At 44.2% G+C, this 27,500-nt stretch overlaps 1 protein-coding gene across 6 annotated transcripts in view; it reads left to right on the forward strand.

The window, feature by feature from the left end:
- LOC141797518 (chloride channel protein 2-like) overlaps positions 1-27,500 on the forward strand; it is a 219,147-nt gene that overhangs the window by 96,506 nt on the left and 95,141 nt on the right. For all 6 annotated transcript variants that reach the window (XM_074678954.1, XM_074678958.1, XM_074678955.1 and 3 more), the window contains 4 exons: positions 16,339-16,470; positions 20,683-20,811; positions 23,171-23,304; positions 24,936-25,013. In XM_074678954.1, coding sequence (XP_074535055.1) covers positions 16,339-16,470; positions 20,683-20,811; positions 23,171-23,304; positions 24,936-25,013 — 473 coding nt within the window. The remainder of the gene's footprint in view (positions 1-16,338; positions 16,471-20,682; positions 20,812-23,170; positions 23,305-24,935; positions 25,014-27,500) is intronic.

The following is a 27,500-nucleotide window of genomic DNA, read 5'->3' on the forward strand; positions in this document are numbered from 1 at the left end:
CAGGCACCCTTCAAGGCTTTTAAATGATAGAATTTACCAGGTGTATTATAACATCTGCATCCATCTTACATCATTTTTTCGTGGAAGGGGAATCTGGGAGTGTATGTTTGTGTTAGTGTGGACTTAAAAATGGTCTTTTTTTCTGAACATTGAGCTGATATCGATGAAAATATCAGTCACAGGAATCCTCCGAATCAATCCAATCTCCCTTAGACCCAAATACATTCATTAGAGTTGATGTTAGGACTCTGGTATTGATCTCAGAGTGTGTGGGTTGAAGATGAGAAGCTGTATCGATCTGAGCTGCTTAAAAAAGGTTGGACAAAGTTCAGGGCTTGGACTCCAAGTTTAAAAGTTGAGTTACAGTGAGAAATCTTCAGACAGTTGAGCTGAAGATGGCTTTATTCAACACTCCAGGTTCATTCTGTGAGTGAAGTGTCAGTCAGACCTGATGACCAGGAGGACGGTGAGACACTGAGGGGGGTCTGGTCTCCAGTCATCACTGATTTAAAGTCCCTGTGAGGAGTTTCTAAGTGATCTTGAAAAATATCACTTAATCTACACTTTAAAATGTGATAATGAGCTCCAGTATACACTCACTGGCCACTTTATTAGGCAGACCTGTCCAAGACCATCTGCTGAAGTTCAAACCGAGCATCAGAATGGGGAAGAAAGGCAGTAACGTGCGGTGAGGTCCATGACGAGGGAGGCAGGCAGCCAGCTAAAGTTGAAATTTCTATACGTGTGTGTTATATATATGGTGCACTGCTCACATTTGCTAATACAAACTGTTAATGGCCAGCCCTGCCCTTTTAACACAGTGACAGTCTGTGCTGTGTGTGTGTGTGTGTGTGTGTGTGTGTGTGTGCGTGCGTGCGCGTGTGTTACATAGCAGAAGGAGAGACGGTCTGAGTGCATGCATGGTGTGTGTGGGGTGGAGTATTTTGGTCTTTGTTTCCTCAATCAATGTGCGGTTGTGCACAAGGTGCACCTTTTTTTCCTCCTCTTTAGTCTTTTCCCTCACTTTGGCCCAAACTCCCAGACACTGGTTACCAGCAACGAGCCAAGTAAATAAATGTTAATCAGCTTTCCCATCTACGGTTCAGAGACAGACTGAAGTCCCAGAGTTAACAAGACGAAATGCCAATTAAAACCTGAAACATACGTTCACCTGCATTTCTACAGGATTTACATCACAGGAGAAAGAGCAAAACACAAACAAAAATAACCCGTATCTCAACAACACAAGAACACAGGCCAGGCACCTCCGGTATACTCTATTAAACGTCTGCACTAACAAACTATCGCCAGACCTCAAAGAGGGTGTGGTATTACAACCTGCGGAGGCAGAGAAGCGCTGAGCCTCATTGATGCCTACGTTAATCAGCATTAGACCTTAGTACGCATGCACCAACCTGCAAAACGTTGTGATTTCAAGTAAACGGTCGCTCTCTTTCTCGGAGTCTCTGCCTCCGACGCACATTACAAGCATGAAGCCAGCTCGAAACGCTGTCCGTCCCCTCTGTTAGCCTCCCTCTTATTGACAAATCAGCAATTTCCTTTTTTTATTTTTTAGTTATGACAAATTGTAGACGAACAACGGAAAAAAGATATTGTTATAAAAAAAAAAAAAAAATGGTGTTTTTTTCTTGTTAGCCTAGGGGAGGCACTGCCTCCCCTGCCTCCCCTGACCGCACACCACTGAAGAAAAGTGATTTAAGGGACTTTGAACGTGGCATGGTTGTTGGTGCCAGACGGGCTGGTCTGAGTATTTCAGAAACTGCTGATCCACTGGGATTTTAACCAACAACCATCTCTAGGGTTTACAGAGAATGGTCCCAAGAAAAGAAAATATCCAGTGAGCAGCAGTTCTGTGGGACAAAATGCCTTGTTGATGCCAGAGGTCAGAGGAGAATGGACAGACTGGTTGTAGCTGATAGAAAGGCAACAGTAACTCAAATAACCACTGGTTACAACCGAGGTCTGCAGAAGAGCATCTCTGAACACACAACACGTCCAACCTTGAGGCAGATGGGCTACAGCAGCAGAAGACCACACCGGGTGACCCTCCTGTCAGCTAAGAACAGGAAACTGAGGCTACAATTCACACAGCAACACCAAAACTGGACAATAGAAGATTGGATAAATGTTGCCTGGTCTGATGAGTCTGGATTTCTGCTCCACATTCAGGTGATCAGCTCGGGATTTGGCTTCAACAACATGAAAGCATGGATCCATCCTGCCTTGTTTCAAGGGTTCAGGCTGCTGCTGCTGGTGTAATGGTGTGGGGGAAATTTTCTTGGCTCACTTTGGGCCCCTTAGTACCAACTGAGCATGGTTTAAAGTCCACAGCCTACCTGAGTATTGTTGCTGACCATGTCCATCCCTTTATGAGCACAGTGTACCCATCTTCTGATGGCTACTTCCAGCAGGATAACACTCCATGTCATAAAGCTGGAATCATCTCAGACTGCTTTCTTCAACATGACAATGAGTTCCCTGGACTCATGTCAATATGGACCAAACTCTCCAAGGAATGTTTCCAGGACCTTGTTGAATCTGTACCACCAAGGATTAAGACAGTTTTGAAGGCAAAAGTGGGTCCAACCTGGTACTAACAAGGTGGACCTAATGAAGTGGCCGGTGAGTGTAGGTTATTCTCTAATCCTGCTTCTAAGCTTCCTGATTGGGTGGAAAAGGACTGGATTGATTACAGCACATCTAAGTCTCTATGACAACACCACGCCGCTGATGAAGTTTAGAAGAGAGAAGAGAGATCTGTGTTTTTCTCTGCTGAAAACGATTTCTGTGATTAATTTAGTAGTGATGGTGGACACTGGAGCCTAACTGTCAGACAGAAAAAGAACAGAAGAGCAGAAGAAAGATAAACAGGAGAGTGACAGAGCATGAGCTAAAGGCTTAAACACAGCCTCAGCTAAATCATGAGACAAATGCTAAAGCTTGAGCTAAAGACTAAAATAAAGGGTAATGGCTAAAACATGAGCCAAAGACTCAAACACAGGCTAAAAGCTTTAAAACAAGCTAAAGGCTAAAATACAAGCTAAAGGTTGAAACACTAGGTAATGGCTAAAAAACAGGCTAAAGGCTAACACAGGGGCTAACCTGTTTGTGCTAATGTTGACTCCAACCCACGTGCAGCAGTTATTCTGCAGTGGTCTGTTCAAACTTGAGAGTCTATCAATAAAATGAAGAGTGAGGTTACGTTAGCTCTGATTGGTAGATGACTGGCAGGACATGACCAGGATTCACTAACGTTACACATTACAGACACGTCTCAGATAGGGCTGTGTATTGATAAGGTTTTAATGATTCCAATGCCTTATCAATCCCTGCTTATCGATCCAGTTCCTTATCAATTCTCTTATCAATTCTCACCACAGAAAAATAAGAACTATGTGATTACAGATATAGTAAAAAATGGTCCCTTTATTTTTTTCCTTTTGTTTCAATGATAGTTATTATTATTATTATTATTATTATTATTATTATTATTATTATTATTTATGTATTTATGTTAATTATGTTAATTAGTTAAAGCTGTATCCTTTCAATCCTGTAGTTTTAATACATACATAGCGAGTGCCCTGGTCGGGGCACCCCGCTCTAAAATATGTGGACACACCCCTGCATGTCAGCACAAATCTCTCTGCAGGTACGTTATGTTGCTTCGCTCATCAAAAGATAGATTTATGCTGAACAGAGGGTTCAACTTGTGGATTAGAGGGAGTTACAAAGCAAAATGGGACTTTACTTTCCCCAGGTAAGAGTCAAACAACTCCCCAAGCATGCAGCGTCTCTGTCTCTCTCTCTCTCCAGTTAAATTGATGTGGATCGCCCATCTGCATCCCGTCTGCTTCTCCGCAGTCACAAACAGGATGAGCGCAGACGTTTGTCACAAAATACTCAAAGGGCGCGTAAAAATAATAAAAGTCATTGTTAAAAAGTTGTGCTCTACAAAGCCAGCAGTGTGCCTGGACATATCGTTCGCTTCAAATCCCTCCGAGACCGACATGTCAGTCCGAGACCCATCGAGAACGGGAGACCCCGAGACCAAGACAAGACCGAGACCGAAGACTGTCGAGGCCGGGACAAGACCGAGACCACGAAAAAGTGGTCTCGAGAACTACAAGCCTAATTCCTGCATTGTCTTTTTTTGGTGAAATATAGCCACACCTTGGCAGTGGCGGTTTTTCACGGAGGCCAAGGGAAGCCTGGCTTCCCCAAAAAATATTACAAGAAAGAAAAACATAGCCTATAAACAAGCTTAACCACAATGTATTTTATATTGTCATTTCCTTGTCAAAACACTACATTGGCGCACCTCTGCTTTGGCTTAATGTGAGAAGCAAAACAGCGCCCTCCTGTCAAGCTCTCATTGTGTATTACACTACGTGTTTCATGCCTTCTGCCCTGTCAGTCAGCACGGAGGCCCGCTTCACTTTGCCTCCCTTAGAAAAAAAACCGCCCGTATTAGCCAATCAGGTTGAAGCAAGGCTCATCGCTTACTGGTTGATGCATTATTAAAAAAAATATGAGGGAGGCCAGATCAAATCTGGCTTCCAGCCAATAACAAACCGTTACAAAAAAATAAACACACTGATTCAACTGTGCCGGCGCCAGTGTGAGTGTGTCAGTGTTAGCCCACACAGAAAGTTCAGCTATGGATGGTGACAGAGACATTGATTTTTTTGTAAAAAATGACTTCAAAAAACTTCCTTTTGAGGTTCAACTACAAGTCAAGCGGGACGGTAGGCCGACTCCAAAGCTCCACTTAACGAAGGGCAGAGCTGATGGAAAAGTCTGCTCTTTTTGTGAAGCTAACTATGCTAGAAACGAGTGGCTAACAGGGAGTGCCAGGCTTAACCGGCTTTTCTGCTGGCCATGTCTGCTGTTTGACAGATCCGGCTCCTTGAACAACCCCTGGAGCACCACAGGATTCGTGGATCTGGCCAACCTCGCTAGGGCCATGGAGAGGCATTCAAAGTCCAGAGGCCATATAACATCTGAGCTCAAACTTAAACTTTTCGGACGAGTACGGATTGATGAAGCACTGGATCAAGCGGCTGCAATAAGCGTAACGAGGCACAACCAACAGGTGGAGAAAAACCGTGCCATTTTGAAGAGGTTGATTGCTGCTGTATTATATCTCGGAGGCCAGGAGCAGGCATTCCGGGGCCACAGTGAATCGACCAGCAGCTCCGGCAACAGGGGAAACTTCATGGAGCTTGTGCAGACTTTTGCTGAATTTGACACCACCATGGCGGAGCATTTATCATCAGCAACCGCATTTACCGGCACATCGAAGACAATTCAGAATGACATCATCGAAAGCACTGCTCATGTCATCCAGGAAGACATTGATAAAGAAATAAATGCTGCTCCATTCATAGCCATTGAGGTGGATGATACCACTGACATATCGTGCAGGTGCCAGCTGACAGTCATAATCCGCTATGTAAACGAGAGCGGCATCATATGTGAGCGGTTTCTTGGTTTCCATGATATTAGTCTGGAGAGAGATGCTGAAACCATTGCTGCAGTGGTGATGAAAACAATTGGCAGCTACAATCCCGAGACAAAGCTGATTTGTCAAACTTATGATGGAGCCAGCTGTATGAGTGGCCAGAGAGGAGGCGTTCAGGCGCTCGTAAAAGTAAAATGTCGGCAAGCATTGTTTGTTCATTGCTATGCACACAAACTTAATTTAGTTTTGGCTCAGGGGACAAGCAATATTCGGGAATCAAGACTGTTTTTTGCTTCTCTCGACTCCTTCCACAACTTCTTCAGCCGCTCACCTAAGCGCACAGCACTGCTCAAAGAAGTGGACAGCATCCGCGTGCCCAGCGGCAGCACCACTCGGTGGAACTTTAAAAGCCGCACAGTGCACGCAGTGCATGAGGGCCGAGGATCACTGATCACTGCATTGGATCGGATCACAGCTGAACCTGGTTGGGACAAGGATGCAATAGCACAGAGCTCGGCATTGAGACAGAAGCTGGATGACTTTGATTTCATGTTCATGCTTGGGGTTTTCAAGACGATTTTTGGTCTGACTGAGCCCCTTTTCCAGGTGCTTCAGAGCAGAGCGTTGGGCATTAGAAAATGTGAGGAAAGAGTCATTGGCACTTTGACTGCTTTAAAAGCAACCCGGAGCACCGAAACCTTCAATCAGCTGTACGAGGAGACAGTACAGGCTGTTGGGATGCCAAACCAGCTGCGACGCAAGCAGCGCCGCCGGGCCTGGGCAGATTTTGAGCTGGGAGTCACTCCGGATGGGGAACATGAGGACACAGGGCCTGTGGATGCCTACCGACGCCTCTTTTTCCAGCTGCTTGATGGTATTTTGCAGCACATGACACACAGGTTTGAGGACATGAAGTGTCCAAGTTTTTTTTGTGTCCTGGATAATGCGTCATTTAAGACGTATTCCCAGCCTGCAGGATTCCTGGGGGTTGAGATCTCTCAGTTGGTTAAAACCTACCCAGTTTTTGATGAACTGAGACTGAGAAATGAGCTGCAAGTCATCTATGCAGATACCCTCTTTCACAAGCCACCAGCTGAGCTCCTGAAGATGCTCATTAAAGATGAACTGACCTCTGCCTTGCCCGAAGTTTGCAAACTACTGAGGCTGATGCTCACCATACCTGTGTCAAGCACGTCTGCAGAGAGGTCCTTTTCCTGCTTGAAAAGGATCAAAACCTACTTGAGAAACAGCTGTGGACAAGACAGACTGGGACATTTGGCCAAGATCTCCATGGAGTCTTCTGTCACACAAGACCTCAAGTCCCGCGGGGAGCTATATGACAGAATCACTACTCGGTTTGCCACGATGAAGGATAGAAGAATGCCATTGCTCTTCAAGTAGTGGTGAGTTACATTAAAAAAATGTATGCATCTTGTGACAAATGGGCTGCGATGCCCCTGTACCTGTCCAGCTTCAGCACCGTGGACAGCACCATGGCCCGCCGTGGCCTTTTTGATGACAGAGTTGTCACATTTTTTCTTATGCATAATGTACCATATTTTCCGCACTACAAGGCGCTTCGGAAATAGGGCGCACCTTCGATGACTGGCCTAATTGAAAACTGTTTTCATATATTGGGCGCACCGCATTATAAGGCGCATAGATTAGAAGCTATAGTAGTGGCTGGGGTTGTGTTATGCATCTACTAGATGGAGCTGCGCTAAAGGGAATGTCAACAAAACAGTCAATAAGTCAGTCAAATTCAGGCTACATCCACACAGAGCCGCACAATTTTCCTATCCGAAAATTTTCTGTGTCGTTTTCAAAAAAAGTGCGCTGTAAAGACGAAGCCGTTTCTGCCGCCAACAAAAGCTGTTTTCCAGAGTCAGTTCGGTTCAGGTATTCTCCAGAACGTCCGCCCCCGCAGGCTTACTGTCTCTCACACACGCTGTCCTCTTTTTTTTCACTGGAATGAATGAGAAGTGGGGAGAATAAAAGTACTGTAACAGTAGGCTACATTGTTTGCATGGAAATAACAGGTGAATACTGAATTAAATTCGTTGTCCAAGCTGGCTTCCTCTGTAATTTTTATCACGGGCCGCCACTGCACCTTGGACCGTTTAGTGCGAGCCGGCGACATCTCTGCAACTGAGAGGTCGAGTAGCAACAACAAAAAGCACATGGAACGACGTCACCGTGCATTGCTCGTGGGGTATGTTCGTTTGCTGTGTTAGCACACCCCGGGAAGAATCGATAGGGGAACCGAAATGGAGTTTTCCAGCAATTCCAAGGAATTGGTTAACTGCAGACCCGGTTCCAAATTGAAACCGGTTATCGATGGGCAGCCCTAGTCCCAGAGCACCGTGCTGCCAGCTGAGCTAAATATAGACAGCTACTAAGCTACATACAAACTGACAGTGTTAGCTTGTTGTTTCAAACTGTTGGCCTCTGTAACTGTTGATCAATGCCTTACCCCTACCCTTAACCACTTTGACATCTAAAGAGTTACATTTTAATTATTTGAATGAATCATTTGTGATTTTATACCAAAGCAGATGGCCATGACAGTCATCCTCTCTATGAGCTTAGAATAGAATAGAATAGAATAGAATAGAATAGAATAGAATGTACTTCATTAATCCCTGAAGGGAAATTCAGAATATCAATTCAGGATATGCATGAAATGAAAAAAAAAAAAGTATGCGTAAATATGTAAATATCCAGATATGTGTGTGTATCAAATAATATGTGTTGTAGATAAAATCTGGTCCCGTTCTTTCTTGAAGTCATGATGATTTCCTTGAAGCTGTCAGGAAGAGACGCCTCACTCTGAAGAATGATGAAAACACAGCCTCTGTGTTTGTTTTGCTGGTATCAGTGTGGGATGGGGATGTCTTATCTTGGCAACACTTCGCACAGATCCTCTTAAAGTTTTGGTAATATCTCACTTTCTACCCCACTGCTTATGAACTGGCGGAGCTTTCTCTGTGGAGTGTGTGTGCGGGTTTGAGTGTTACTCCCTGAAGAAACTTCACACTCTGGAAGTGTCTACACAGAGACTCTGCGGCTGTTTTGCTTCCTAACTTTAGTGATTGTGCCGGCCTGTTTATTTTTGTGTGTGTAATGTGTGTGTGTAATGTGTGTGTGTGAACAGGATTACACCTCATTAAGCTGATATTGTACCACAGCCATAAGACGCATGTCACTAACGCTGCTTCTCAGCGAGCGAACGCAGTGATTGAGTGTGAGACGAGACGCTCTGCCCGCTCGCCTGGGACTGAAGACGTTACTGCACATTTACATAAACATCACCTCCTCTTACATCTCATCAGCATGGAGAACACATCAACATGGAGGAAGGAGCGGAGGAGGTAGAGATGGATGGATTAATGAAAGGATAAATGTGGAGGAGAGCAGGAAGGTGATGCTCCAGTTATGGCGTGCTGAGGGAATGGAAATGGTCATATTAAGTAGCAGAGGAGCCATTCACAGATGCATTGTTGGTTTTATTACTCCTCCAATGTTTCTGCTTGGTCTGCGGGGGCCAATTTGTCTTGTTAGTTTTTACTCTTCTTTTCTTGCACTTAACATTATTCTCCCCTGTGCCGCCTTTTCTGTTTCCTTATCTGCTGCTGCAGTGCTCTTTCAGATTAAGTTAATGTCACTGGATTCATGAGGATGAGTTGTTTGGCCCACTAGATATTTATCCATTTCAAAGTTTCCTTAAGGAAGTTCTGCAAACCATCCCATTACTGATGAAGTTTGAAGAATGTGAAAGTTGGATGGTCCAGACATCGTAGTGCTTTTTCTGATGCTGACAGCTCATTCTTCAAAAACTCAAACCTGTTCCGAAAAATAAAGACAGGCAAAAGTTTTTGAGCGAGTGTGCAAACATGATTGACACAACATGGGATCAATTTCAGTTTTTTTTAAGTGCGTAAGTTTCAGACAACACAAAAAAAAAAAAAAAAACAGACTCAGTGTGCAAAGGCCTTGACACTTAAAGACATCGGCATTATTCATACTTCCGCTCCTGCGTGTTTGCTAACCGCCTGATTCTTTTGCTGTGGAAAATATTGTTCAGTCTTTGGCTTTGTGTAAAAACTAGAAATGGGTTAGTACTGGTATCAGCATTGGGTATTGGGCCAATGCCAGACTTATTTTGTTGTTCGCCAAGGCTGCCGATACTCCAGACAAAAAAATCTTGTATTGTGTAAGTCCTCCTTGCCAGTAGTTGGCGCTGCATTGCTGCAGTTTGACACCACAGCAAATGTGCGTCGGGTCCTGTTCAGACAATATAAATAAACCAGGGAGAAGTAACAGTTAAATTGTTTCATTTTACACTTCAGTTTATTTAAAAATAAATTACTAAAACTCTGACAGTTGTTAGTTTTATTTTGCACTTTTGTTATTTTTCCTTTTTCAAACAAATTGTAGAGAGAGTTGTTTGTGTTTTATTTTGGACTTAATGTCAGAGCGACTGTGCTGCCTTTGTTCACAATCATCTGTCACTGTGAATTATGTATCAAGAGTACTAGTGGTATCAGTACTCCATATCAGTGAGTACTCAAGAGGCAGTACTTGTCCTAGTATTGGTCTGAAATAGTGTGGTATTGACAAGGGGCAAATCCAGTTTAGAAAAATTGAGTGCCAAAAAATGCTCAAGGGTCGGCTTGAGGCTAGCTGCAGACACGTTTGAAAGTCTCACACAGACCCAGCCAAAAATAGATAAATAAATAGACTCTTACAGGGTTAAAAACATATTTACAGCCTGGTTATGAACATAGCCTTGGTCTGAAACTCTGACTTTTGCTATCGGCACACTTTTTCTTTTTCAACCTCAGCAGTTTGAAATTATAAAGATGTGACTGATGGGGCGCCCTGCAGCTGTTGGAAAGAAAACTCACAGCTGGCGTCATATCCGATGTGGCTGCGTTCGTGGATTGGCTTCATTTCACAGTGTCAGGAACAGACGGGTGATGTTGCAGAGACTTTGTCCATCTGTTACAGAGTCTATGGGTATCGAACGTCCCTAGTAAAAACCTCTCTTTGTTCTCTCTACTGTACATCCAGTGTAGGTATAAAATATTCACTCTGTGTGTTCTCCCTCTATCACCCACAGCCTGTGTTTAAACAGCAGAAGAGCTGAATGGTCAGATTTGCTTCCTGTATTAACTCTAATCTAATTAAGACGCTGGTTTCAAACACAGTCAGGCATTTCTAATTGAGTCTCCTCCTTATGCATGAAGCTACATAATGAATGTGGGGGCACACACACACACATACACACACCAGGGATCAGACCTCATTGGCATGACTGTGCAAAATGCAGGCATTAATGTTAGGCTCCCTTAGCCTTTCCTCCCGTATATAGCTTCACTTTGCATAACCAATGAGGGCTGGTTTGAATCATTTGGTTTCAGAAGATTTAGGGAAAGGAGAGAAGCTACGCTGGCTGTGATTTCCATCTGAGGAGTGTGTGAAAGCGTGTGTGTGCTTAATCTGTGCTCCTCCTGCTCACAGTTTTTGCATAACCACACTCGAGTGACACTTTGAATGTTGCTTTGCTTTCAAATAAAAAACGATTGGTACAGTGGCTCGTTGCATCTCTGCGATCATGGAAACACTGTCGGTTTTTCAGGTGGCCGTGATTAATATCCTGCTGATAGCCTTAGAAACATTACTTGTAATAAGACCAGCACAGTCAGGACTTCCGTTTACAGTGGAATCTGCTCCTCGTTTGCATTATTTGAAATTATTTTATGGCAAAATAAAACGCAACAACATCCTGTCTGATGTTGCAGGAAGCTCATAAATGAAAAATGGGGATCAAAATATCCAGCTAGTATCAGTGTGACATCATGGCTGCAACTACCAGACACTCCAGTCGCATAACTACAGGATGCAAAAATATGTCATTTAGACTGTAAAGAGGGGTACTGTGTAAAAATCTTTAGAGGGGAGATATTCTGTTTCCATGTTCTAAATATGAATATAAGGATAAAATTCTGGATGTCCATAACAAAACATATGCAGACTTTTGCTACATATTCACACTACGTTCTAAAAAGTAGCACAAGATCTTCTCGAGATCTTTACGAGATCCTCACCAGATCTTCATGAGACTTGTTGAAATGATGATGTCATCACATAAGGCTCTCCTAACTTATTCATGACATGATACAGGGTTAGCCCTCTGCTTCACTCTGATTGGTCACTAAACTTAAACATACATTTCCTGGCTCACCAAAGAGTGTGTTCTGTCTCCTGCACAAAAAACCCACATCAAACATTTTCCTCCAGGAAAAAATAACTTTTTGGGCTCTAATTTCGTAGACCAGGCGCAGGCGCAGGCGCAGGCGCACCTGTCCTGCGCCGGCCTTCGCCGTGCGCACAGGGCGTGACTGTCGCACTTTGCAAGTTTCCTGCAATGCCAAGAGAGGCGCAGTACAGGCGCACATAAGCGCAGAGCTGCGCGTCCACGCCTCCCTCCGCGCAAATGGCAGTGAGGGAGGAGAAAAGCCGTGACTGGGTTTAACACAGCCGAGCGCTGTTTTCACCAATCAAATGAGCGCCTCTCCTCGCCTTTAAATGCCCTGCGGCCGAGGCGCAGCGTCTGATTGGTCTGAGTGATCTTCAGCACCACGGAGAGAGTGTTGGTAGCGGAGACGGTCAGAGCCGCTGTCCCTGTAGCAGGAGAATGGACTGCGGGGCGCATCGGAGGACACGACGCGCGTCACCATGTGGGCCAGCTCCCGGGACAGATGTAATCTGTTCCTTTGTCATTAATAGGAGTACAAAATTAAGAGGCAGTTACACAGCTGGCTTATCCATTCAGAATACTTTTGATCCACCTGCACTCCTGGTTTGTCATTACCAAGCAGAGCCTTTGGTGATAAACTGTATACTCTCCCAGTGTCTCCACCTCATCCTCCTTACAATAATGTACTCCATCTTTTTAGATCACGTTAAAAATAAAGACTAAAACAGAGAAATATGGGAAATCATGGGTAAATCCTGACTGACACATTTATTTTGTCTCTTTTTTCTTCGTCTTTTCTCTCCCTCTTTTCTTTGAATTAAATGAAATGAGAGAACCAGATATATACTCTGTATCAGATGTTAAAGCTGTTTATTGTTTAATTGTAAGATGTGCATCAAACTTCCAGCTACCGTCAGGTTAACTTTCCATTATGACAAACGGCTTTAATCTGACATCAGATGTGACGGGACAGTTAATATAGATATAAATGTAGATGCTGGTTCAGACGGTTACATTGAATAGTGATTGCTGTGATTGTTTACTGCATCAAAATGTGTCTGACACTCTGGAAACCTGCCTCTGAGGCTTTGATGACATGTGCGCACATGTGGGCCTGTCACCAAATTACAGCTGCGTGGGGTGCGCTCCGCCTTGCGCCGAGGATAGACCAGGTTGGAGCTGGCGAGCTTTCAGCGCACTTTTTTGGCACGAAATTGTCACTGCGCCAACATGAATCTGCTGACACCTCCCCCTGGTGCGCCGTCAACTCCCCCTGGCGCGCCGTCACACCCATCACTGCGCAGACAGTCTACCAAATTGTCAAACTGGCAGCGCACTGCGGTGCGCCGCACGAAATTAGCACTGTGCAGGCTGCGCCGGGCTTGCGCCCCCTGCACTGCGCCACGAAATTAGAGCCCTTTATGTCGCTTTCCTTTTCCTAGAGGTCATTTAACGCACACACACACACACACACACACGCACACACACACACACGCACACACACACACACACACACACACACACACACACACACACACACACGATACAAGCATGCACTTTAATAAAGCAAGGTCAACCAAGTAGATGCACTTTGTATTTAAGGCAACCTAAATGTGTCTCAACAGGTATGTGGGCATTCTGCTTCCTGAGGAGGAGAGAGGAAAGGAGTGAAGGAGGGAGGGTAGGACAGAAAGAAGGAGGGAGGGAAAAGAGGGAAGGGGAGGAGAGAAGGAAGGGAAGGAGAGAGGGAAGGAAAGAGGCAGAACAGGGGAGGGTAGGAGAGGGGGGTAAGGAAAGAGAAGGAGAGAGGTGGGAACCCAGAGAGAAGACAGGTGTTGAAAGGAGGGATGTAGCTCAGCAAAGAGGGAGAGGAGAGGATAAAAGTAAAGTCAGAGGATGGGTGTGATTAGAAGAAAACAAGAGAAGAAGAGAGAAGAGGAATAGGAGGAAGGAGGCAGGGAGGGAGTGAGGAATGATTGGATCAGGAGGGGGAGGGATGAAGGGAGAGTGGTGCAGAGGGTGAGTCAGAGGCAACAGAGTGATTGGGAACTAGCATGCTGCTTATTGCATGCCACCAAGAATCAAGTCAGCAACCAGACTGCACCAGTCTGCAGTGTGTGTGTGTGTGTGTGTGTGTGTGTGTGTGTGTGTGTGTGTGTGTGTGTGTGTGTGTGCGTGTGTGTGTGCAGGAAAAAGCTATTAAGCTGCAACAGCATGGCCAAGGTAACTGAATTACGTTTCCAAAAATACAAGATTACACTTGCCGCAAGATGATACACACACACACACACACACACACACACACAGACGGGCACATACAACCTCAATAACACACACATACATATAAAAACTCATTTACATTGACTAGTCTCTGGTTGACAGAAGGGGTCCAGGAACACAGACGGCCTGTGGGTGAGATGACACACAGGTACACACACACACACACACACACACACACACACACACACACACACACACACACACACACACACACACACACACACACACACACACACACAAACACACCAAGCATATAAATCTAAATATACCCATGTACAAAGCCTGTTTCTCAGAATTGTCACATAACTGTCTGACAGGTGAAAGATACCGAAGTAGAACCAATGAATGTGTTCTTTTGTGTGTGTGTGTGTGTGTGTGTGTGTGTGTGTGTGTGTGTGTGTGTGTGTGTGTGTGTGTGTGTGTGTGTGTGTGTATGTGTGTGTGTGTGTGTGTGTGTGTGTGTGTGTGTGTGTGTGTGTGTGTGTGTGTGTGTGTGTGTGTGTGTGTGTGTGTGTTTGCCACACTCTCTTTCATCAGCTGTGTGTGAGACAGTGCTTGAAGGTGTTGATTGGGGAGCGTGTGTATAAAACTGTGTTGCTGTGTTCATGTGTGTCTTTATTTTTTCTACCACTGAGATATTTATTCATGTACCACCCTGTCCCCTCTCTGACTCTCACACACACTCTCATACTCACACACAGTGTTGTCCCTGCCCTGTAGTCAGAGGTGTCAATCGAAGTCTGAGCTGTTGATGCCTGTTTCATTTATCAGACAGTTTTACGTTTGCTCACTCAGGGCCGAGCAATGAAAGCGTTGAGATCAACTTTGGCGTGTGTTTGGGACATGAATTAGTCTAAGAGTCGCGCGCACAGCTGGTGTGGACTTCTTTCAGTGTGACCCTTTCAACTCCAAGAACACTTTAGGTGCAGGGGGTTGGTTGGTTCCAGTTCAGAGAGACTCCCAAAGTGATCCTCCGGGATGGAGCAAGTTGGATCCTATCACAAGGTTTAGGGCAGGAATTACCCCTACAGCAGTGTTTTTGTGCAGCAGAAGCCCAGAGCGCTCGCACCAAACACCCCCTCCCTGCTCCTCTGCTGGTTTCCTCTGCACTCAGACGGGGCCATATTTTACTTGACCAAAAACACAAATAAACGGACTCCCACCGAAAAAATCTGATATGGGTCTGCATTCAGGTTGCAGACCCTTGGAACTGGGGGTCTGACTTTGCTGCCATAGGAAACGTGTCATGGCACAGTGTTTCTGAGGTTTTGAGGTGGATATATGAACTTTGGAGAGTGGCGTGTCCAAATTTTTGAACATTCAGTAGCAGGATGGACTCCACCGTCCTCACTGACCTGAAAGAGCCATCGTCACCTCCATAAGAAAATACAAAGTCAAGATGAATAAAGCATCAGATAGAATGGCAAAGTGTGGAAAACAAAGTGAACTCTGGGACTTTTTCTTCTCCCTGCAGAGCAGAACTTTCTTCTTGGGGTTGGAGGGTTTTTATGGGTTCATTTAAATACAAAGGCCAGCAAACAAACAATCTGAGTGTTACATAAGCACTGTTGGGTCTAAATGCCAGGGATGAAAGGAGAAACCAGGAGGCAGAAACATGCACAGTGTATGTGTGTATGTGCCATTAGTGTGAGGGGCACCCTGCTGCTTCTAATTGTCATCTTACTGCAGAGAAAGGGAGTGAAAGAAGACAGGCCTGGAGGAGGAGAGGAGGGAGAGGAGGAGGAGGAGAGGAGGAAGAGGAGGAGGAGGAGGGGGAGGAAGAGAGGGCAAGGAATGGTGTGAAGATGAGGATAGGAATTGTAGTGTGTGTGTGTGTGTGTGTGTGTGTGTGTGTGTGTGTGTGTGTGTGTGTGTGTGTGTGTGTGTGTGTGTGTGTGTGTGTGTGTGTGTGTGTGTGTGAAAGCAGGACTAAGGCATGCTAATCAGACTTGTAAGCAGACTTCTCAAAAAAAAACTTGGAGCTGACCAGAAATCCTGCAAAAACCACCAAACTGAACACATCTACACTTTACATAGCTTAGTGAAAAATGAAACAGAATTAAGTCTTTATTTTCTTTACAATCCAGAAGAAACATGTTTTTTTCCTCATTCTTTTGGTGAATTATTACTAATCAATGACCTGTACCGTACAGGCCCATTTTCCTGCAGTTTGAAGCTTCTCTGGCTCTGTAACTGTGTATGTGTGACTGCTTGATTTTTTCTCCTAACCGAGTCCTGTGAAATGTAGTTTTTAGCCTGTGTGTTTTTGTATTCCCTGACATGCTATGTTGTGTTCCTGCCTCCCCTGTAGTCTGCACTGTTCGCTGCCAGAAGTTCCTGATCTCGCGGGTCGGGGAGGACTGGATCTTCCTCATCCTGCTGGGACTCCTCATGGCCCTGGTCAGCTGGGTGGTGGACTTCTGCATCGCCATCTGTCTTCAAGGTAAGGGGGGAGGGAGAAGGTTCTGTGTCAGCCAGGCCGGACCATGAACAGTGTTGACAAATGTGATTTTAAGAGGATGAATGTTTTCCACAATGTGTGTCAGGGAGCTGTATTTGGGTGGAAACGATCCACAGAGGCAGATTCCTTACTGAAATACCCTGTTGGTGCACGGACAGAGGATATGAAATTGTTGAGTTTGAGATATAGACATTACGGGATTAAACCTGAACGAAGACGAGACAAAAGAAAAACAACAGTAGAAAATGAAACTCTGGGAGCTGTTTAATAAAGCTTAACTCTCCTCATTAATATGGCCAATGGCAGGGCAGCCTGTCATGGTGAGCCGTGCTTTGTTTCCTGTATCGCCAGAAACTTATCCTGGCATCACCAGAAAACAAGCTTTGTTAAATCCACGTAATGAGATGAATAAATCCATTTAAATGGAGGAACTGGAGTTTTTATCTTGAGGTAACATTAAAAAATACCCCAGAAAACAACAAAATGAACTTGGTGACACAGAGTAAACAGTGTTTTTATCTTTAAGTGAAATAAACAGGGAGAAACACTAAACAGGACCATTGGCCCAGATGAGGAGGCCTGACAAACAGCCAAACAAACATTACAACAAATCATGTTTAACAATCTTTAAAATAGGAACAATCACTTCGGATCTTAAAGGTGTAGTCAGCGGTCTGGTAGAAAACGAGTGGAGGGGTTGTTGATAAACAAATTTAGACCCACCTCTCCCTTTATACCCCACCCCTGGCTCCACGCCCTAAAGGCGATAGACATGCATCTTCATGGAAAGATCGTAGAAACTGCGTAGCTGACCAATGAGGCCGGACCAGCTAACGCTCAAGGGTCAGTTCACTATAATACGTGAAGCTGTATTTATTGCTTTGAAAGTAGTAGTAGTGTGACAAGAGTTTTAGTAGTATATTGTATACATAATATTTAGATATATAAATATTTTCTGATCAAAGACATGTGATGCTCCACAATAAAAAGGCCCAGGTTGTTGATCTTGCCTTTGAAAGAGACTTGACCCGCAGATGTACGACGGAGTGGGAGGACGCTGTCCTCAGGAGATTTAGCAGCAGCACTCGCCGGCTCCAGCTGTTTTAAAGGTCTTTCTATCTTTAGCTCGCTACTATTGTTTGGGTTTCGTGGTTCGCTGATTGTTGAACGGTGTTTGATGTTCACTCTAATCTTGGTGTGTGCACACTGGAGGGAGAGAAAAGAGAGGGAGGGACGTGGCTTTCGTTGTGGTACAGTGCCTTGTATATGTGAATCAGAACTTTACACAATGGTTATGAATCCAGTAATGAACAAGAATTTGTGCCCCCCTGCACCTGTCATAATGCCTCCCTGTTTAATTTTGTCTAACGCCGACTCTGGGTTAGCACACTGCTAAGCTGCAAAGCTAACTAATCCTGACCCGTCAGAGAACAGTAACCTTTTCACACACAGGAGTGGTAACACAAAGTGCTTGACAAAACGAAAATATGAAGTAAATAAAAAATAAAATTATAAATATAATAATAGGAAAAAAGAAGTGACTCGACAACCCCTGTAAACACACACACATCAACGTACAACCCTCCACCCCCAGCACACCAACCCGCACCCCCTAGTGCACAAGGTGAGCACAACATAATTCAAATCTAAGCAGGTAAACTGAGGAAACACTATCTGGAGACCTTAATGAGGAAACACTAAAATAAGATGTTAAAAGTCAAAATAAGAAAATAAAACAACCAAATCAAAAGAAACAAATAAGATGAAAAAATACTAAAAGCAAGGAAAGAGGAAAATATGTAATACTAAAACTTAAAAGTACAGAAATAAAAAGCAGAAGTAAAAGCTAAGTTGAAACAGATGAGATAAATAAAAATACATTTATCTCTAAAAGATTAGGATTACATGTCTTTAAACAGAGTAAGATCTGAACTTACGTACGTAAAGAAAGAAAGAAAGGCAGAAAACAACTCAGTTCAAAGCTAGAATAAAAAAGGTACGTTTTAAGTTTGCTTTAGAAAATGTTTAAGCTCTGTGCAGGCCTCAGGTCTTCAGGCTGTCCCACAGTCATGTCCTACCTCACCGTGGGTCTTTGTTTCAACTTTTGATACTGTTAAAGATCCTTGACCAAAGACCTGAGGGCTCTCACAGGCACATCTGATAAAAGCAAGTCAGATAAACAGCAGGCTATAAAACCATTGAGACATTTAAAAATCAGTAAGATGACCTTAAAGTCAACCCTACAGATACTTGTATGCAGAGACTTTAAAATCAGTGAAATGTGGGCTCTCTTTCTGGTCTTCGTCAGTATTTTGGCTGTGGAGATCTGGAGAAGCTGAGAAATTTCCTTTTTCCAAAGACCAGAAAGAAGAGCGTTGCAACAATCAATTCTACATGTAAAAATAAATCGTGAACTAGTGTCTCTGCATTGGCTCGAGAGAGGAACTGACGTACTTTTGCAATGTTCTTCTAGTGATAAAATGCCGTTTTAAACAGATTTTTAATATGTGGCTCAAAACTAAGATCAGAGTCAAATGTTACACCCAGATTCTCGTCCTGATGACAAGGGTTTGGAGCCAGTACCCATGACCCCAGTACCAATGACTAAAACCTGTGTTTTGTCCTAGTTGAGTTGTAGAAAGTTTTCTGCTATCCATGATTTTTTTTTTTAATCTAAAATTCAATTAAAATGAACTGACACTTAAAACACCTGTCTGACAATGAAACAGTCAGGAAATACATTATAACTTAGGTTATCTTTCCAAACCAAACTGAAAACAAGAGACACTTTATTCTCAGGCCCTGAAACAGTTTTTCAGTCTCTCTTTGTGATGGATTCATCTTTACCTGGGATCAAATAGCAGAACAGCTTCTGGTTCAAGTCCCTCATCTTTGATTTGTCTAATGCTCTTAACTTGTTTTGTTTATGTGTGAGTCAAACACTTGACGTTAAACGTCAGTATAATTAGTACTTATGCCACTCTTCCATCTTCATTTCCCCCTGTGGTAGAAAAATATCTGCATTTTTGCTAACAGCTCCTGGAGACACCTGAACTCCTTCAGCTTGCATAACATCAACAAAAAGCTGCAATTAAATGTGATATTTGGAGTGAAATGACCCCAAAGAACAGGAACATGAGCCCTGGAGACAAATACAAGAGATCAGTGCAGAAGATATCAATACTGTGTCTGTTGTGACTGACAAAGAGAAAGGCAGACAGGGTAAATGGGTACCCAGAGCAGGAAGAAGTGTGTGTGTGTGTGTGTTTGAAGGAGAAATGAAGGCTGAGGAGGGACTGATGACTTCACACTAACAAGTCAGAAAGAAACGAATGGATGCAGAGGATTAAAGAAGGAGTCAGGCTGGATCAGACTGTGTGGGGTGGGCACCTGAAAGCCAAGGTCTCACGCTGCACTCAGAGTCCAGAGCCCACTCGTGAGGCTTGTAGAAAACAGAAGGAGGAGGAGGAGAGGATGAAGAAGGGAATTATCAGTAAGGTGGAGAATGTTAGAGCCAATCTGAAACCAAACAAGACCAACTTGAAGACAGGTGTGTGTGTGAGTGTGTGTGTGTGTGTGTGTGTGTGTGTGTGTGTGTGTGTGTGTGGGTGGGTGGGTGTGTGTGTGTGTGTGTGTGTGTGTGCGCATGCATGTGTGCGCATGCATGTGTGCGCATGCATGTGTGCGCATGCATGTGTGCGCGTCTGTGTGTTATGCACTCAAGGAGAGGCTAACCTCGTCTTTCAGCTCCTGTTAGTACATTTCTTTAAATTGGATCCAGAACATGAAAAACAGCTGACCTGAGGGAACACACACACACACACACACTCACACACACACACACACTCACACACACACACACACACACACACACACACACACACACACACACACACACACACACACACACACACACACACACACACACACACACACACGCGCGCACACACACACACACACACTATATCACACACACATTATGTATGCAAAAGGTTCATTTGACAGCTTTCCCTGGTGCACATTTAGCGTTGTGTGTGTGGTGTGTGTGTGTGGTGTGTGTGTGTGTGTGTGTGTGTGTGTGTGTGTGTGTGTGTGTGTGTGTGTGTGTGTGTGTGTGTGTGTGTGTGTGTTTCTCCCACAGTCTTTTGTGCTTTTCTGTTCATTGTGTAATTCTGGTGTTGTTTGTGTCCACAGCACAGAAGTGGATGTACGGAGGTCTGGACAGCAACGTGTTTCTCCAGTACCTGGCCTGGGTCACCTACCCTGTAGTCCTCATCACCTTCTCTGCTGGATTCACCCAGATACTTGCCCCGCAGGCTGTTGGTATGACAGACACACAGAGAGACCTTTGATAAACCACACCAAGAGAAGCAGGAACCAGGGGCTATCTCACGGTTTAATGGGTTGAATCTCCAATAAACAGAATAACATTAGCCCTCACTTTATTTAACAGGCACTAAACTGCATGGGCATCTAATATTGATCTATATGTGAGGTACTGACATAGTGAGTGGATTTAATAGTACTTTTTAGTTCTGGATCCAAGAAATCCAGGTCAGAGCCACGAGGAACATGAGCTCAGAAATCTGTGCCAACACCAAATCTTTAAAAAAACAGTCATGAGGTGTCAAAAGTGAAACAAATTTGGTTCAGAGGAGGTTAGTGAAAAGCTCCTACAGTGATGTTTTTATCTCCACCGTCAGAGAAACAAGGCTCGCTCCAGCAGCAGGACAGGGAGTTTTAGCCCTGCAACATCCTGCAGAAAGATTCTCCTCAAAATGATGACATGAACCGTTTGATTCTTTAGGAATCAACAATTTTGGAGATATCAGTGTCACAGTTTACTTCCTTTGTCTCTCTTTGCTGCCTCCAATCGAAATACCACTCTGATGCCTGGATCCAGTTTTGTGAATGCCTGTTTATAAAACCTCAGACAGCGTAAAACCTCAGGGACTCCCTGCAGCTCTGGTCTGCTCCTGCAGGCTCTGCTTCTCCCACAGGAGAACTTGAGGAATCCTCTAAAACCTCTGTTAACAAATCAAACACGCAGCTCGGGTTGTGTGAGCGCTGTGTCAGTCAAATCTGAGTTCTCCATCAGCTCCCTGAAGGAAACTGTGCTGCAGGTGTAGAGGAGGCCGTCCTGTCACTCCAGGTTAAAGAGATGGATGTGCTCCTGAGAGTCAGAGGTGTCTTCTCCTATCAGCGAGGCACACCTCCTCCTCTTCCTCTCTGTCTTCACCTCACTGGCTCACTCTGTCTAAATGTTGTGTGTCAGGCTGAGACATCAGATTGTCTCCTGGAGCTTACTGTGCAGGAGAAGCTTCAGTCTTTATGGTGTGTGAACAGAACCGCTCAACAGTAACTAAGACATCTCCAGAGGCAGCAGTGGAGAGGATCAGCTGTTTTTAATGACAGCTGCATGTAACAGCGCTGACATATACGTAATCTCCAGAGCAGCACACACTAATCATCCAAAAATATGTTGACCGTGAAGCTGTGTCTTCTACCGGCTGACATCCTGGTTCCTGGGGTCACTCTTCACAGAAATGTTTTACTCACTGAGAGGTTATCAAAATATGGCAAATGATGCAAATAATTAATGTGTAGATCAGAAGAATTTCAATTATAAACGGATTGAGGCGGTTCATGTCCCTAGAGAGGTTTCCCTGAAAAAAACTCTGAATTTCTCTGAATGAGGAAAAGTGTCACATTGTTTCCTCGAGTGAGAGAAGGAAAAAAGCAAAGCGGCTGAAACCTTGGGGTGGTTGTGTAGATTTTTGAACATTTATCTATTTACACTCAGTGATCTAAACTCTCAGAATAGTGGTTTCTCTTTAAAAAAAACTGCAGCTTCGTTTGTATTTTCTATAGTGATTCATTGGTTGTTGTAGCAGGATCTGTTTGTCCACGTGTGCTTGTGCTATTTTACCTCGCTGTCAGATGTTCTTGAGTGCCAGTATGCATGTTTCTTCTGTGGATGCTCCTTTAAGATCAGTGTCACTTAAAATTCTTCACTTCACTTCACTTGAAATTCTATTGCGAAGCCAAAGTTATACCGATGTATGCTAACTGCTAGCTATCAACGCAATTCTCCATATACATTAGCATCAAGCTAGTGCTATTTTGTTTTTATGGTTTTGGTAAATAAGAATATTTATACTATGTTGAATGCATTGAATAGAAATCTCTTGTGAGAGGGTTATGTTCATTTCTTTGTTTGTTTTCACCCCATCACTTCCTGACTAAGTTTTAAAGAGTCTCAAGATTGTTCAACATTTAAATGTTGGCTCTGGTTTATGCTCCAGATCAGCTGTTTGGGTAAGGGGGAGTTGTGAGAATCACAGCCGGACATTTCTCAACCAAAACCAGGAAACAACAAAAACTTCTGTGATGAAGAAATATTCAGGATAATCAGTTATTACCTACAAGAAATGTGCACTGAATTGGAACCATCATGTTTCTTCAAGCAGTGACATGTCTGTTTGTTTTTTATACCAATAAAGAAAAGCTGCTGACAATCAAGACGAACAGAATAGGAAAGAGAAGCTTCCAGGCGTGTGTTCCCACTAAAAGAAAATCCCAACAGTGCTGGATTTGATCAGTACCTTTAGATGAACATCCTTTGACTTTGTCACACTGGTGATAAGTTCACACACACACACCTGCGCCCCCCCACACACAGGTTCAGGCATCCCAGAGATGAAGACCATCCTGAGAGGAGTCGTGCTGAAGGAATACCTCACCTTCAAGACCTTTGTGGCCAAAGTCATCGGACTCACCTGCGCTCTGGGCAGCGGCATGCCTCTGGGCAAGGAGGTACACACACACGCGCACACACACACACACACACACACACACACACACACACACACACACACACACACACACACACACACACACACACACACACACACACACACACACAACTCAGCTTTAAACAATTAATCCTCATAAGGACCACCTATCTGTGAGAGAGCTCACTGTGACTTCATGTGACCAACACCCGACACATGATCCTGGCCTCAGCAGTTCTCACAGGAAATGATGACGCTTCAGTCTGATAACCATGGGATCACAACAAACCCACAAAACTGAATGGGATTTCCTGTCAAAGAGTTTAAGGTCTATGTGCAGCGGTCTTTGCAACAGTGTTTGATAGTGCTCATGGGAAATGGAGTCTTTATCCAAGAAACACCCCATGGATTCTGTCCAGAAGTGCCACTGCAGCAAACACCAAACTGATCGTCCTCAGAGTGCTTTAGAGCTCAGCTCTTAGAGTAGGCGCTTCATTTGCAGAAGCTACAGTCTGGAGCCCAAGCGGCTGCAGAGGTCCACCTTCTTGATGCACATCAGCCCCACAAACTCCTCTGAGTCCCAGTCTCTCTCCAGCTGTCTCTCCAAATCAAGGCCAAATGGCTCAACAACTCAAAAATGTCTGGTATATCTTGAAGTAAAATGACTGATTTAACCTTTGAGCTTTTTATATCTTTGTAGAGTCAAATGTTGAGATTAACAGAACATGTCCATGGCCACTTCATGGAACAAAAACTTGGACTGCTATGTCCAGACAATGCCGGCCAATGTCTAAAGCAGAGCCACATGCAGCGCTGCATTGTTTACTGATGCACTCTGAGGGCCTCGCAGTCTCCAATCTGTGTTTGTTACCAAATACACAATCCATGGAGGCTCAGAGCGGCCATCAGGACTTAATGCCAGCTGACACTGTTAGTCCACCAGCTGTCTGCAGCTTCAGCAGGTCGTTAGCAGTCATTGGAGGCCTCTGGAGGTTAACTCTGGTTTTACAGCTTCTGTGCGTATATGAATAAAATATTCAAACATTCATATATGAACAAACCAGCACATCTGTGTGGGCTGATGCTGTCAGACTCAGGTGGAGAGCAGGAAAACTAGAGGAGGGAAACACTCAGGAAGAAGTTTGTGGAGTTGACTTGAGACCTGTTTTAAAAACCCAGAGGGAGGTGAAGGGATGTTTTTCTGGGGTTTTCAGATTCTCTGCCTCAGCTATGCAGATGTTGTTTATGTCTGTGGACTTTTTTTTGTGCTGATGTGCGAGAAGCAGCCTCCACACACACACACACACACACACACACACACACACACACACACACACACACACACACACACACACACACACACACACACACACACACACAGAGCAGCCTCAGGCCCTCTTGGTTGCAGCAGCATCCACAGCCCTGGTCCAGCACAGACCTCTCCTTCCTTTTAGTGGAGCGTCTCTGCTCTGATACGGCGCTCTGACTTAAGATCCTGTTGGTTCGTCTTTGAACTGGCTCCCCAGAATGATGACATGCTCTGCTGACTTTTTGATGTTGATGTCTCTTCACAGATGTGCTTTGTGACACTCAGCTGGGGGCTGGAAAGCTTTCCACCTGTTTTACTGTTTTCTCCCTCTGTCTTCCTGTCAGGGTCCGTTCGTTCACATCGCCAGTCTGTGTGCTGCTCTCCTCAGCAAGTTCATGTCCCTGTTTGGAGGAATCTATGAGGTCAGTCTGACTGGTTTGACTCGCACGTTACTTTTTCTTCATGTCTGACAGAGGAAGTTTGATTAAATCTCTACTCGTTCATTTTTCTCTACACACTTCAAACATGCTATAAGGGAACTATTCAGTCTCTTCTACCGCTCCATGTCAGATGCGTGGCTTATGGCATCTGAATCCTGATTTGTCAAACCAGAACCTCTCAGAGCATGGGCACATCAGTCTCTGAGAGTAGGTTAAGATGGCATTAAAATCAGATTGATATTAAAGGTGCTTCTTTATGGCCTTCAGTGACAAGGACCAATTCAGGGACCCACAAGGGCAGCTCAAAACATGCAACACATAACCCCTAATTCACACAGAAAGCATGAGCGCTGCACAGCGCAGCAGCCATAGCAGCTGGATACCCAAAATCACAAGCTCACTGGAGAACTACGTGTTCCTGCAGGAATCCCACCCATGACGACGTACTTACATGGTGATTAATGAGCATGTTAAACTGACCTGGTCCTCCCTAACCTTCAGCTCCTCCAGTCCATGCCTTCTCCTTTCTGTGTGTCCTTATAGAAAGAATGTGTTGTGTCGTATAGAATTATGAAGTTTTTCACCTACAAAATGAACCTTTCCTCCTCCAAAACATCAGATTTCCTCTGGCTCTGACCTGCTGATGACTTCTGGCCATGTGCCAGTGACGTGGTTTTGACAAACACACATCAGATTTACCAGAGCCAGATCATGGAGCTTTATTTTGAAATGACCAGATACTCTGATCGTTTTTGTGTCTGGTTTCCTGTTCGGTACGGTACCGCCAGAAATAGACTCGCAGCGTAACAACCACGCACAGCTGTTGGTGATGGCGAAGAAAGCAAACAGTTTGGTGCAGCTTCTTGTGATTGTGGAATGCATGAAAGCTTTCCTTCGGTCTTTAGGTCTTTGAAAGGCTCTGTTCTCCATGTGTGATAGGAAGGGTTCGTACTCTCACCTCTAACTGTGGAAAATGTCTCCAATGATTCATTTCGTTATATCGTCAAACGTTTGAAAACTATCATCTGATCGCGTTTCTTGGTGGAGGTAGTGGTGATCGGTTATAGAAGATAGACTGAGACTCAAGAAAACAAAAACTTAACATGAAGGTGTTTTAGTCTTTGGTTTCTCCTTCAGGATGTCTAAATGCTGCCCAACCGTCTTGTTAAAGTTTGTAAAAAGGCTCTGACTACTTTGTTTTTCAGGTAAATTTTGATCCTTTGTCAATTCTCTCCTGGAGAGGAGCATCAGTCCTTGGTTATAAAGATTTTAAAAAGTGCTCAGTGATATCTTCAGGCATCAGTTAGAGAATGAGGGAGGGGATATTGAATTAAGGAAAAGCTCAGGCTAGTGATTTCTGTCTAAGAGGATCAGGGGAAAGAGGGCTGCTACGTTGGTCTTCATGTATTTGATGGAAAAGAAAGAAGAGGGAGGGGTGAAGGCCTGAGAAATGAACGTTTGAGCAGGTGAGTTCAGGAGAACAGGGCAGAGAGAGGATGATGAGATTAAGAAATAACCTGGACCACCTGTAGGTAGACCTGGACTAAAAACATGGAAAAATTACATGAGCACACAGATAGGAAAACACTTTGTCCTTTAAATCCAATTTTTCATGTTTAAACTCAACCCAGATTAATTAAACGTGTTAATGTACAACAGATGCACTGTTTGTCTAGAAAAAGGTTGTTCTGATGTTCAGAGTTAACTTTGCCCTGAGGAAAACGCTTCATCAAAAGACAGGAAGCGAGGGATAAAAAATGAGGATGGAAAAGATGGAGAGGAAGGAAATCATTTCCTCCTTCATCATCTCCTTTTCTTCCTCCTCCCTCTCTCTGTCTTCTCCATCCGCTGGGATCGGAGTGTGCGAGCTGGAGGAGGACAGAGAAAATCTTGAATCTCACCTCTTTTTTTCTGAGGACGTAAGCGACTCTCTGGGGGATGAAATGGATGGAAGTATGGTGGGTTTGAAGAAAGTACAGAGGACAGAGAGGCACAGAGACCTGCTGGTGCCAAAACCCCAAAGTCTCCAGGCTGCATCCATAACACGGCCTTGTGCTGTGGGTTATTATAGAAGACTGAGAGCTGGCTGCGTTTAAGACGGGAATGATCATCTGATTATCACAGAGTTTTTTGATGCCCATACCAGGTAGATACAAAGACAAGCATCGCATTATTTTTTATACTTTATTTTCAGTTTTCAATAAAAGGCATCGCTTGGTCTTTCCACAAAGTGTATTATTGTGTAAATGTAAAGGAAATGGCACAAAACACTCAGCCATTCACCTGAAAAAACAATAACCCTGTCAGCACAGAGAAATATGCCTCATTTGAAAATCCACAAACTACTTCTCCTGAGGAGAAAACCAGCTCACTATTGGAATCATGGCAATAATCTTAAGTGGTTTAAGAAAATTAAAATGCACTTTATCCCATAGAACCGAAACTGAAAATTCAATTCAATTGACACAA

This window comes from Halichoeres trimaculatus, unplaced genomic scaffold (assembly GCF_033239565.1).
Source record: "Halichoeres trimaculatus isolate MK-OKI-2021-1 unplaced genomic scaffold, fHalTri1.1 fHalTri1_scaffold_9, whole genome shotgun sequence".
In the NCBI taxonomy this organism is placed as follows: Eukaryota; Metazoa; Chordata; class Actinopteri; order Labriformes; family Labridae; genus Halichoeres; species Halichoeres trimaculatus.